Source organism: Tympanuchus pallidicinctus, unplaced genomic scaffold (genome assembly GCF_026119805.1).
Source record: "Tympanuchus pallidicinctus isolate F22 unplaced genomic scaffold, pur_lepc_1.0 scaffold11, whole genome shotgun sequence".
In the NCBI taxonomy this organism is placed as follows: Eukaryota; Metazoa; Chordata; class Aves; order Galliformes; family Phasianidae; genus Tympanuchus; species Tympanuchus pallidicinctus.
Genome location: NW_026294627.1, coordinates 14,765,709 through 14,778,756, shown reverse-complemented (window position 1 = coordinate 14,778,756; position 13,048 = coordinate 14,765,709). Strand labels below are relative to the sequence as shown.

The following is a 13,048-nucleotide window of genomic DNA, read 5'->3' as shown; positions in this document are numbered from 1 at the left end:
GAGTTCCTTGTCTGACTGCAGACAAGACAGACAAGCCCACAGTGAGGCTCGTCTGACCCTGTCTAATGTCACCAGCAGTCACTGTAATCTGCTCTGCTCATCCTAATTGGGTGCTGTGGGACTGTGCCCCTGCCACTGAAGCGACTGCCCTAGCCTTGCTCTCTTTCACTCCAGCCCTGGCTCTCTGCCCTCATAGCCACCGGGTGCAAGGGCTGCATTTGTGTGCACACTCAGCACACCTCACTGTCAGTCCCCCAGGCAGGCTGAGAATTTCCCAGCTACTTTCTGCAAATGGACTGATTTGCAGCAGAGTAGCTGAACACCCAACTGACTGAACGAGTGAGCAGCTTACAAATGAAGTGACAAATTAACACAGGAGCAGTGGAGCTGTGGGAGAGATCCCTAGAGATGCCCCTAGGCAGAGCAGCTGTGCTTAGGCCTACTGATAGATGCTGCTTGCAGTCCAGGAAACTCCCCTAGGTTGTTTGTGTTGTAAATGTAGGAACAGACCAAACTGTACAGAGATAATTAACTTCAAATTATCTCTAGAAACTGTTTCTGCACAGACATATAACTACCAGAGGGAGTCCAGTGGAAGGCTACAAAGATGATTAGGGGCTTGGAGCTTCTCCCTTAGGAAGAAAGGCTGAGAGATCTGGGGCTGTTCATTCTGAAGAAGACTGAAGGGGGATCTTATCAGTACCTATGAATATCCTGTGTGTGGGTGTCAAGAAAATGGGACCATGCTTTTTTTATGGTGCCCAGCAACAAGACAACAGACGATGGGCACTAAGTGGAACACAGGAAGTTCAATTTGTATATAGTTTATAACAGCCAATAGAAACTGATTGTGTGTGCTGGATGGTTGCCAGCATCAGCAGGATGATAAACATCAGTTCTGTGAGTCTCATTTAATCCAGCTTCAGATGTCATTCATAACAAATGCAGTGGAATCTATCACCATCTAGATGGCAACTGGCCTTCCTCTTCAATGTATTCAGTTCAGTTCCCCCTGTGAATGTTACTCTATTTGTAAGATTCCCCATGGGAGTTGATTGTACCACTGTACTCAGCACTGGCGAGGTTGCACCTCGAGTACTGCGTTCAATTTTGGGCCCCTCACTATGCAAAAGACACTCATGTCTTGGAGTATGCCCACAGAAGGCCCAAATGAAGCTGGTAAAGGATGGGGAGCACAGATCTTACAGGGAACAGCTGAAGGAACTGGGATTGTTTAGTCTGGAGGAGACTCAGAGGAGACCCATCTGTTCTCTACAATTGCCTGAAAGGAGCTTATGGTGAGATAGGTGTTGGCCTCTTCTCCCAGGTGACTAGCAATGGCACAAGGCGGAGTGGCCTCAAACTGCACCAGGGGAGGTTCAGGCTGGATAATGGAAAATTTCTTCTCAGAAGAAAAAGTGAAGTGGAACAAGCAGCCCAGGGAAGTGCTGGGCTTACTGCCCTTGAGGTTTTCAAGATAAGAGTGGATGTGGCACTGAGGGACACAGCGAGTGGCATGGTAGGGATGGGTTGATGGTTGCACTGGATGATCTTAGTGGATCTTTTCCAACCTTAACGATTCTATGATTTCAGTAAATTATTTTTTAAACCCACAGTCTGACTTGTTCTGCAGTGCAAAATATCCTGTTAATTTATCAACTGTGTTCAATACTGGTGTAACAGGGCAGACTGGGGCTTACTAGCAGTCTGGAAAAGTTACCTGGCACAGGTCCTGTTTTCTAGATAACAGCCTTTTGGAAACTTCATAGTCTATTTCAGTTTTGTGATGTATAAGTTGATAGAATTCCATCATCATCTCTTGCAGTGCTGCCTCATCAGCTCCCTCATTGAGTGCATTCTTTACCTGAAGCAAAATACCTTCTGCTTTGCTCACCTTTAAAAGAAGAGATTACTGAACTGAAAAACATTACAAAATTAATGAAAGAGCACAAAGCAATAAATACTGAATGTGAGTGAATTAATTCCACGCTGAAACAAAACTTTAACTCTTTGTTAGTGAAACAAAGTGCACAAAAATTTACTTGCATCTCAGTGTGAAACCAGTTTTAAAATGTTGGATATTATTCAGCCCTCATACTGGACAAAGTACCCCAGAATTGCTAAGATCCAGTATCATAATTCCTCAGAAGTGAAGCAGAGTTTGAATCATGTTGAAAGACAATGACCCTTGACATTATTTCAATTCACATCGTTAGCTTTAATGTATCATCGAAATAACTGCAGAAATAACATGATTATAATAAATTTCTTGATAAATTTCTGTGTGCATTGGTTTATTCTAAATACATAAAGCTGAGCAAAGTACCATTTATAAAACGCAACCTAGTGATCAAAAATAATCTTATGAATCATTTTAGACCGTTTGTATAGACAGGTAGGATATAGATTTGCTTGTGTCTCTGTATATTCATTCTCAATTGGAAATTTTTTCACAGAGTACTCTGTTATTTCATGTTACTATAACCACTGGCAACAGCTTGTAAGATGCTGTCACTAGAGGAAGCACAGTAGTCTTACTGCAGTTCAATACTGACCTAAGGCTGGACTCGGTCTCACAAAAGCCTTTAGAAGAAATTGGACAGTTAATATAACTGAACAGCAATCCACTTCCTTGTTTCAATAACCCAGAGATTTTTTTCTTTCTACACGAATGCTGTTTCTCTTGCCAACTCATTATAAGTGGGAAAAGGTAGTGAAAACAGTTTGAGTACACTCTTACAGACTGATCCATTGGGCTGCAGTTCTGTGATTCAGCTTTTTCAAAAGCTATCAGTGATTGGGCACATTTTATGAAATTATCAAATATTTATCGAATTTCACCTATTTGAAATAGGTGGGATCTTGATAACCAAACCAAATGCACCTCATAAAAAGCATCTACCACACGCAGAATTTCCTTTCTATTTTTACTGTTTTATAAAATGCACTTGCTACTGGGTACTACTTACCCATCAGAACCTACATAAATGTATATTTCCACATCAAAAAGTGGAAGGATTATTTTCCTATGTAAGACAATCGAAGAGAATCAAGAGCCTTCTGTCTTAGTATAAGGGCAAAATCATTCTATGTTTAGGCAACTGCCACTGGCAAAATTTTTCCAGTTTAAAATCAACCTAATTTCCAGGTTATTATTTCCTTCAGTAGTAACAGAAACTAACAAAGTTGCAGTCTTATGCAGCTATAACTTAGATTAAATTATATTATAAGTTAAGTTAAATGAATAAACATTAGACTCCTAAATGTCTAGGAAGGAAAGCAAAACCACCGAAGTAAGTGGAAAAATAGGATTAAATAAACCACAGAGTTAAAGAGGGATGGATAAGCAATTACTCTCATTAACAGTTATACTATATGAAGAACTTAACAACAGTTAATTAAATGCTAATTATGTGTTGTCTGGTAATGCACAAATGCACTATAATTAAAATGATTTTTCTAATACTTGAGAGTGGCTGACTGAAATATGGTTGAAATATATTGGCAGAAGACAACAAACTGCACTATTTTCTGTAACTATCTTCTTAGGGAACTTGATTTATTACGCAGAAGGGATCCTACAATAAACATTGTATTTTAAATTTCTATAAAATGGAAAAGACAACCATCTGCTCCAGGGAGTACAGTATGTTTTTAGTGTCATAATTCTAAAGCAACATTTGAGGTTAAAATTTCTGAAGCATGAATATGTTGTCGTATAGGAATACTCAGTGTAATACCAATTCCAATGTGAAACACAACATTCCTGTTTGCTGGGGAAAAATTACTTATAGCAGCATTCACGTATGTGTTCTCATGGAGTAAAAAGAATGAACTTACATCATTTAGGCTGATGTTGTTTACTGATTCAACTAGTAGGCTGTCCAGGTGGCCAAGAGCTTCTGCCCAGATCAACTCCACAAAATCACTAACTTCTTGACATACAGCACTTGAATTGATGGATTCTTCTAAAAGTAACTGTAGTAAAACAAACACAAATCAGTGTACGGCAAAGATGCAATGTGAGAACTTTCTTGTTCATATAAACTATACGGTTTGCAATACACATTAACGCTTAATTTAATTGCTTCAGTCCCATCAACTTGAAGGGAAAGTTTGTCTTTATAAATTCTTCCAAGTGAAGACCACGGCAGGCAAGTGGCCATGATTTGTCTTTCTGAAATTTCAGATATAACATGCTACAGAATTCAGAAGTTGATTTGCTTGATATCTTTATCATTACATAGTCCTATCAGCCCTACGGGCCTGTTTACACAGCAGATAAAAGAACACATATGAACACTGGAGATAATGTAACTGTAGAAAAAAATTGGAGCAGTAAACTAAAAGGAGAATAGAAGGGCCATGAATATAATTGCAATTCACACATCCAGAAAGAAAACAGATTTTGAGATCTAGGGAGCTCTGTTAAAATATTTACAGAATCACAGAATCACAGAATTGTAGGGGTTGGAAGGGACCTCCAGAGATCATCGAGTCCAACCCCCCTGCCAAAGCAGGTTCCCTACAGCAGGTCGCACAGGTAGGCATCCAGGCAGGTCTTGAACATCTCCAGAGAAGGAGACTCCACCACCTCCCTGGGCAGCCTGTTCCAGTGCTCCGTCACCTCACTGTAAAGAAGTTCTTGCGCACATTTGTGCAGAACTTCCTATGCTGCAGTTTCCAGCCGTTTCCCCTTGTCCTGTCTCCACTCACTGCTGAAAACAGTCTGGCCTCGCCATTCTGCCCCCCACACCTTAGATATTTATAGACCTGGATCAGGTCCCCTCTCAGTCTCCTTTTCTCAAGGCTGAACAGACCCAGTTCACTCAGCCTTTCCTCATAGGAGAGATGCTCCAGGCCCTTCCCCATCTTTGTGGCCCTCCGCTGGACTCTTTCCAAGAGATCCCTGTCCTGTTTGTACTGGGGAGCCCAGAACTGGACACAGTACTCCAGATGAGGCCTCACCAGGGCAGAGTAGAGGGGGAGGATCACCTGCCTCAACCTGCTGGCCACGCTCTTTTTAATGCACCCCAGGATGCCATTGGCCCTCTTGGCCACAAGGGCACACTGCTGGCTCATGGCCAACCTGTCGTCCACCAGGACGCCCAGGTCCCTACTTGAGCATTTTGTCACTGTCATTCTTTAACTCCAGTAACTGCTATTAAAGTTGATGTTGTCAAACAATTCTCATACATTCGAATACAATACTTTACTTGTTTATATAATACTTTACTTGTTTATAAACCATATGGCCCTGCAGTCAGTAGGTGACACGGATGTGGGACTGATCTATTCTCCAGCTGTGTTCTAAAACATAAGTTAGCCATGACAGGAGAGAGGAGCAGATGAAGTATAGTGAGACAGTAAATGGAAAAAAAATTTGGTCAGACTGCAACCATTCTAAACAGCAGTAAACACTGAATGAAAACTACTTTAGAGAGCAGACTTCTGCAGCTATTGCCACTGGAGGGCTTCTGTTACAGATTTTAATGACATCTACACCAAGCCTATGATATCTGTATAGTTTGCAAAACAATTATGACAAAGTCATACAGGACACAAGAATTCTGGTTGCTATCTTAGTACATCCTTTTTTTTTTTCAGTAGGTAATGGACCTACTGAGAATTAAAAGTATGATGAATATGGTTGCATTTGCTTTTAGTGTGTTTAATGACTTACAACATTCAGTCAGTATTCCTAAAAAAAAATAAAAAAAAATCAGAACATTTGCATATGAACAATTTCCTTTAACATATGACTGTGTGACTGTACAAACAATGTTTACCACATTCAGAAAACTGGAAACTGAAACAAATAATGAAGGACAGAAAAATGTAAACACACAAACTGCACAAGCCTTTTGTAACTTTGTAGAAGCCAAACATTCTGCTTCTGGTGGAAAAGTTTCTCTGAGCAGGAAATCCTGGCTCTTCAGGTTTGCAACAAGAATATCATAATTTTCTCTTATTTCTTCAGCAGTCTTATTTATTATGAATTGTTTATTTTTCTGAAAATGGAAAGAATAAAGTTAGATGGAGAAACAGATATACAGATTTGCTGGAACAATTCACCAGACGCTACAGTAAGAATTGACAAATCCACAAAGCTTTTGGGATGTGATTTAACATGCTGCAGCAAGGCACTACTACCATGAGGGCTCATGGGACAGACAGGGAGCTCCACATGCAAACCCCACAGTGACAAGAGAGTTTCATCTAAGCGTGTACTGGAAAACTTGTTCTATCATTTGAGCTATTTCAAATGCATCCTCCTTTGACTCCCAAGAGAATGTCCAGTCTATCATTCTTTGCAGCATTTTACCAGTTAAACACGCCATTCCAGTTTAGTCATTACCAGGCACTTGTATATGAGTATATGAGGCAGGTGCATCCAGGACTATGCTGTGTTGCTGTCAAGTACCAAACAGTTCTTCTGAGAGATTTGCAGGCAAGCAGTGTAAAAGGGGCCAAGTATGAACCAGACCTCTTACTTTAAAGCTAAGAGAATGACCTCCTACTATGTAAATGTGAGAATCAGCCTGCAAGTAAAAATGAAGAACACCCAGTGCTCTCCAGGACAGGAGTGCTGAAGGCATACAAAGAAACAAGCAGGTAATGTCAATAAGTGGCTCATACCTTGGTTCCATTTGAAGCACTGAAGTGTGCATATAATCGAAACAGAAACTCAAACTGTTCTTGAGAACAATGTAATTCAATAACTACAAAATCCTTGCTTCCCTTGGAGTTAATCTGAATGGAGAGAGAGAGAGACCCCAGCTCCCAATGTAATACATAGGCATGTTTCATTCACATGATATTCACATGATATTGCAACACATACTTTCCCCATCCTACTTAATTTTTCAACCCACTTGGAACCATACAGTGGCTAAGAAAACAAGCAGAATTGTTATTATTAGTTTTTATATCACAGTAATAAGCAGAAATTCCTCTCAGGGCTTCACAGTATTGATTGATGTACAATCCCATCATTGTTGTGTTTCAAAAGATTTTTAATAAAAAAAGATTAATGCTTCAATTAGATTTAAAACATAACAGCCATGAGAAAATGTATCCAGCCAGAAGCATGTATGTATTATTCTACTGCAATAACTAGGTGAGAACACTACAGTGATAACAGAGAAGTTTCATTTTGGTAGAATTAGGCCGCACTGAAAGACAGAAAGCACCGAAGTTCTTTTCAATACAGCTCCTTGCATTGCAGGACACAGTAACATTAAAGAGTTATTGCTGATGTGTGTGAAATCATAAAACTTTTACTCATCCACTGATCCTCCTACACTGTCTCACAGTAAGAGACAAGCTTACTTTTTCAAGGACGTTGTATTTTGCAACTTCAAAATCTTGAGGAAAAAAAGGAGCATTTTCACTGTAAAACCTGGAATAGAATCAGAACAATTAAAACCACACGTACCCAGTAAATACTGTGCTATTACAGGCTGCAACATCACATCCTACGGTAAGAATTAATATAAGAACATGAAATTATTTTTAAGCCACAAAATAACAACAAAAAAGTTTTGAGAAATAAAATCCCATCCTGCCAAGCTGCTGACCCACACAAGGAGGCACAAGTGTCTGGTGTGAACCTGAAGATAATAAACTCGATTTCAGACCTCATTCTTTAGAAACACTTTGGAAGCAACAAAGAAATGGATTTCCACTGATTGACTGCATGTTAATTTTTTTAACAGCTTGGTCAGCATCAGCTATCTGTGGTGTCCAGTGCTAAGCCCTCCCTCATTCTTAACTTTCACATTAGGATACGTACATGTAATCATATCATTCAGCATCAGAACATTTAGATCAAACACAAATTCTAGTACATTCCTGGAGAGTAGCTAAATACCTTCTTTAACATTGAACAGCAGCCTCTGAAAGTGAAAGCTGCATTTTATTAATAGATTTAAAAACAGGAGTGTTGGAGCTGGCTCTGTTCTTTTATTTCTACATAGGTATAGAAAATGAAAAAAGCTTTTTCCTCCCCTGCACTGTTTTTAAGGTAACGAATCATCTCTGATGCTGAAACAGAATGGAAAGTGTATTTTTTTCTTTTATATAATTATCTACATAGCTGTATCAATATGCATCTTTAATTTTGTATTATTTTACCTGAGAGTTCCCACTTCAAATTCAATTCTCTTGTCACTTTCTCCTATAACAGTAAGATTGGTATCATTGCTTTCATTTTGATTTGTGGCAATTTTATTTTCAGAAGGTGACAAGTCTTCCAAACCTGCAATCAAAACCTTTATTTACTTCATATAACATGGCTTCACTAATTTAACATAACCTATGATCACCTGCCTTGATCTGCTGGTGATACTTTGCCTAATGCAGCCAAGAATGCTGTTAGCTTTGTTGGCAGCAAGGGCATACTGATGGCTCACATTCATCTTGTTATGTACCAGGACCCTGGGTTCTGTTCTGTAAAGCTGTTTCCAGCTGGGCGACCCCCAGCATGTACTGGTGCACGGGGTTCTTCCTCCTCAGGTGCAGACTTATTGAACCTGAGCTTCCTGTCAGCCTGTTTCTCCAATCTGATCAGGTCTCTCTGATGACAGCATGACTCTGGTCTATCAGCTGCTCCCCTCAGTTATGTGTAACCAGCAAACTGGCTGAGGATACATTCTGCCCCATCATCCAGATCAGTAATGAAGGTGCTGAAGAGGACTGGCCAGCATATTGACCCCTGAGGCACTCTGCTCCTTACTGGCCTCCAACAAGACTTTGCACAACAGGTCCTCCAGGCCTGGTCATTCAGTTTTTGATTCACCTCACTATCCAGACCATAATTCAACAGCTTCTCTATGAGAACCTTATAGGAAGAAGTGTCAAAGGCCTTACTGAAGTCCAAGCAGACAACACCCACTGCCCATCTTTCATTTATGAGACCAACCATTTCATTTCAGAAGCTTATCAAAAGGGTTAGGCACGACATCCCCGTGATGAATCCATGTGAATAACCCCTGATGACTTTCTTGTCCTTCAAGCATTCAGGAATGGTTTCTAGGATTAATTTCTCCAACACATTTCCACCTTTGTTTTCAGAAAAAAATTGTATTTATGTCACCTTTATTTCCAGTGTTTATGGCTGCTGATTTCCTAAAAGTTTATTTGAAACACTGACTTCCTAAAACATTATTTCCCAAACCAACAGGTAAATAGATAAACCATGCAAACACACCTACCATGTCCACCTGGCCATTGGTTAGAAATGTTGCCTTGTGATGTATTAACCTCAAATGCATCAGTTATTAAAAGCTTCCCATTTTCAACTGATTTCCAGACAAAATCTGCATATAAAACAGGCAGCTGATATTTCTGAGTAATTTTTAGATCATGACGACTGAGGACACTGGCATTATCCACAAGAACATGTGTACACTGAAAGACAAGTTACAATTAGAATCGTTATGCACACAAAACTAGTGTTAATCCAAATATTGTTTATTTGCAATTCATGCTGGTAAAATCCTGCAGTCTAAAGGAAACATTTAAAAGCACAACATTCTTGGACAGGATTTTAATTGAAACATCTAATTTAGAGACACAATACCTCTGCATTTCCTCCACAGCCAGCAGAGAGGATTCTTTCAGATGACAGCTCAGATGAGCTAAAATATATGTAAGTTGCCTTGAAAGTATTGCCTCCTATTTATTTTCATGGATACTACAGCAGATACCAAAAGCACAATAATACTATTTGATAGAGCAAATTCTCAGCTACAAAACGTTATTTTTCAACAGTCACCATCATGAGATATGCATTTTTGTCAGTGAGGACAAGAGCTTACATGCTGCTCTTGTAAAAATCGGCACCAGCAGAGGCAGCCCACTGCTGCTGTCACCACTGCAGAAATGCACCACCCACCACCTCACTGTACTCACATCAACTGTTTGCTCTCCAGAAACATTCAGCAAGCATCAATTAATTGAATGGCCCACCTTTGCACTTCCATGTCAGACGCCATTCTGACAGACTGCTCCCTGCTGCCATCTGTCACATGGCAACAAATGCAATGGAATATGGGTGGAAAGGTTCAGCCTCTACTGCCGTACTAACATCAGTCTCTGATGTTGTGGGCCAGCATAATACAGGAGACATTACTTCCAGAGCAGCTCTCGTATGTAACTTCCATCACTGTGCAGTAACTACAGAGACTGAGGGTGACCAGGTGCCCAATGTTCTGCAGAGCTTTTAGAGCACACAGGAGGTCCAGTAACGGGGCAAGCTTTATAGCAGCTGACTAGTTACAAACCAAAAGCTCTTTGGGAGAATGGTAAAAAAGCTGGTTAGGGTCCTTTAGAATCATAACATGCTTTGGTAGCTTTGTAAGGGTCCTTACAGTGCTTTATTGGAATCATATATATGCTGAAAGTTAAAACTATCCACATAATTTCAACAGTAGAGTCACGTCCTGGTAGGAGAAACTGAGGACACCTGGGTTTTGTCCAGCATGGAGGAGGCCAAGACCTCATTTGTCTCTGTAGCTCCCTGAGGAGGGGATGCAGAGGGAGATAGGTGCTGGGCTCTGCTCCTGGAAGCAGCACAAAGCTGTACCAAGGGAGGGTCAGACTGAGCATTATGAGACATTTCTGCACTGTGAGGGTGGACAGACACTGGAACAAGCTTCCTAGAGAGATGGGTGATGTTCTGTGGCTGCCAGTGTTCGAGATGCATTTGGATAATAGTCTCAATTATACGCTCTATTTCCTGGTTACACAGGAAAAAACCCTTCCTGGTTCTTTTGGAGAGAGAGAATATTGCTTTTATTTTTTATTTGTTTTTAAGGAGACATTTCAGTACTATAGAGATAGATGAATTGGAAGCATAAGCAGAATATTTCCAGTGAAATATTGAACAGAGAAATATTTCTCTATATGAAGAACAATTAAAACTCCATAATACTTTCAACATTTGGTATTTTCCTTCAGAGATCTCAGAAATAAATCTGGAACTTACTTTGTTATTAAGCACAAAATTAATTACTCCACCATTTTCTGTTATGCATGCTTTCAGGCTGTTCCTCTTCTGAATGGGCAAGTACTTCACTTTAATAAAGAACACACAGTTTGCAAAGATTGTCATTGCTCTCCTGTTAAAACAGAGAAGGGTTTGTTTTTTTCTTTTGTCTAAGAAATCTTTATTTCCTACCACCCACCTAAGATGTTACTTATGGAGAGAGAACAACATAATTCATTTTAATTTGGGGTTCCAAGAAAACCTAGAAAATCATCGCTATCAGATGCATTTTTATATATGCCTGTGTAATCTGAACTATAGGAAAGGCCAAATCAACTACTGCCCTATGCATCCGAGAGAACCAGCAATGTGCTGGTTGAGGTGAGGCATATAGCAGCTCGAGGATCAAAGAGCACATTAAATTGTTATATGCTTCTATTTTGTGCCTCTTGTGTTTTACTGTCTGGCATTAGCAGTACATTTGTCATAAAGTACTCTCGGCTCATGCACAGAATAAACCCTGTAACTCTTTTTTTCCATAAGGAGGAGGTTTTCACAAGATACTACATTATCTGAGATGCTAACAATCTTTTAAGATGCAGACTTATAACTTGGCTCAAGTAGATTAATTTGAGTCACATAAAAAAGAAAATGTGCCACTGCCAAAAGCTTCCGATATTAAAAGCATAGAGGGCACTGCCTCCTTTTGCACTGATCTCTGCATGCACTGACTTTGCTGCAAATTCTCTACAGCAGACTCTGGACACTGCTGAAATTTCAGCAGAAGTCACCTCTTCAGGAAATAATGGATTCCATTTGCACAGCCTAACCCAAAAGATTATTAGGAGGTTATTGAAATACATACAAGCCGTCACAAGCCCTGCCAACACAGTCCTGGAAACTCAAGAAGCAACTGAATTGTTTGTGGTGCAAAACTCCACAAAAATATTTTATATGACACTTCCTTATGAAAGTTATACTGCTAAGGACTAGGAACAAATACTGAGAGAACTGATCTGTAAGTAAACTTTAAATGAGCCAGTAAGAGGAAAGGAAAGCTTGAGGGAAGGGCAGATTCACTTCCTCAAAGTTTGCCTGCAAAGTGAAGTTCCCCCCACCTAGCAAACAAAGCTTGTCTCTGCTCCCAGTGTGACAGCTGTCCAATGACTCCTGATCCCACTTCCCTCTGTATGTTTTAGGTGAAAGATGGCTTACACTCACCTGCTCAGGCAGTTCCCTGCCTGAAGGACCTCCTGCTTCCCCAGTAGAGCGAGGTGCAAGTGAAGAGCCTCGGTGGTGGGAGGGAGGATGGGCTAAAGCAGCTCACACCCACCTGAACATCGCCCGAGGGGACAGCAGCAACAGTTGTGACCCCGACAAATAAACCGACCAAGTGACATGCAGCCTTCTGCGGAATAAGGAACACTAACACTTCCGGGGCTTGAGGGAGGAGGGAACTCACCGTTAAAGTGCAAGTGAACTTTGAAAGACGCTCCAGACAGCAGGAAGTAAAGCTGAAACCTCTTTAGTCTGTACCCAGCAGCTTTTCTTTCTGCTGAGTGAAGTAGGCTTTATTCCCTCTCATTGCTGATGAATGCTGCCACCCAATATTAGCCCCTCTTCTTTAGCCAATTTCCCCTGAGGATCAAACTTATCAAGGAACTTTAGCAGTGTTTGTCTTTACTCTTCTTGAACTGCAAAGTTTCCAGAATTCAAAATCAGAATAGAAAACAACAATATTTAATGTGAGAGTGAAGAATGGTGAACAGTTTTATAACTGGAATAAGGCGCTGATGCAGCACTAAGTAAGAAGTTGTGCACTGGAGAGTTGCTGACAACTGTCACTGGTTTAATTCTTGCAGTTTTAATTTATCTCAGTGGAGATCCATAAGGCCCTAATGACCTCAGAAGAATTTCACACAGGTACATGAGCTTGTAATTATGATTGGTTTGCAAGTTTGGGATCATCATTAGAGATAGATTACACTTTTGACAGAGGAGAGCACCAAAAGAATTTTGTCCTCATTCAAAAATAGACAAAGAATAACCTGGAACTCA

General features: G+C 40.3%; 1 protein-coding gene across 4 annotated transcripts in view; it reads right to left on the bottom strand.

Moving 5' to 3' along the window:
- The window catches only part of PARP4 (poly(ADP-ribose) polymerase family member 4), a 42,421-nt gene extending 29,998 nt beyond the window's left edge, over nt 1-12,423 (bottom strand). For 3 of the 4 annotated variants that reach the window (XM_052671285.1, XM_052671286.1, XM_052671288.1), the window contains exons 1-9: nt 12,324-12,420; nt 10,991-11,123; nt 9,216-9,411; nt 8,137-8,260; nt 7,333-7,402; nt 6,640-6,753; nt 5,862-6,011; nt 3,841-3,978; nt 1,721-1,894 (exon numbers count right to left, since the gene is read on the bottom strand). In XM_052671285.1, the coding sequence (XP_052527245.1) occupies nt 1,721-1,894; nt 3,841-3,978; nt 5,862-6,011; nt 6,640-6,753; nt 7,333-7,402; nt 8,137-8,260; nt 9,216-9,411; nt 10,991-11,123; nt 12,324-12,331 (1,107 nt within the window). In that variant the 5' untranslated portion in view covers nt 12,332-12,420. Of the gene's footprint in view, nt 1-1,720; nt 1,895-3,840; nt 3,979-5,861; nt 6,012-6,639; nt 6,754-7,332; nt 7,403-8,136; nt 8,261-9,215; nt 9,412-10,990; nt 11,124-12,211 lie in introns of all 4 variants that reach the window. The other variant, XM_052671287.1, reaches the window with a different exon arrangement.
- Nucleotides 12,424-13,048: the final 625 nt, after the last annotated feature.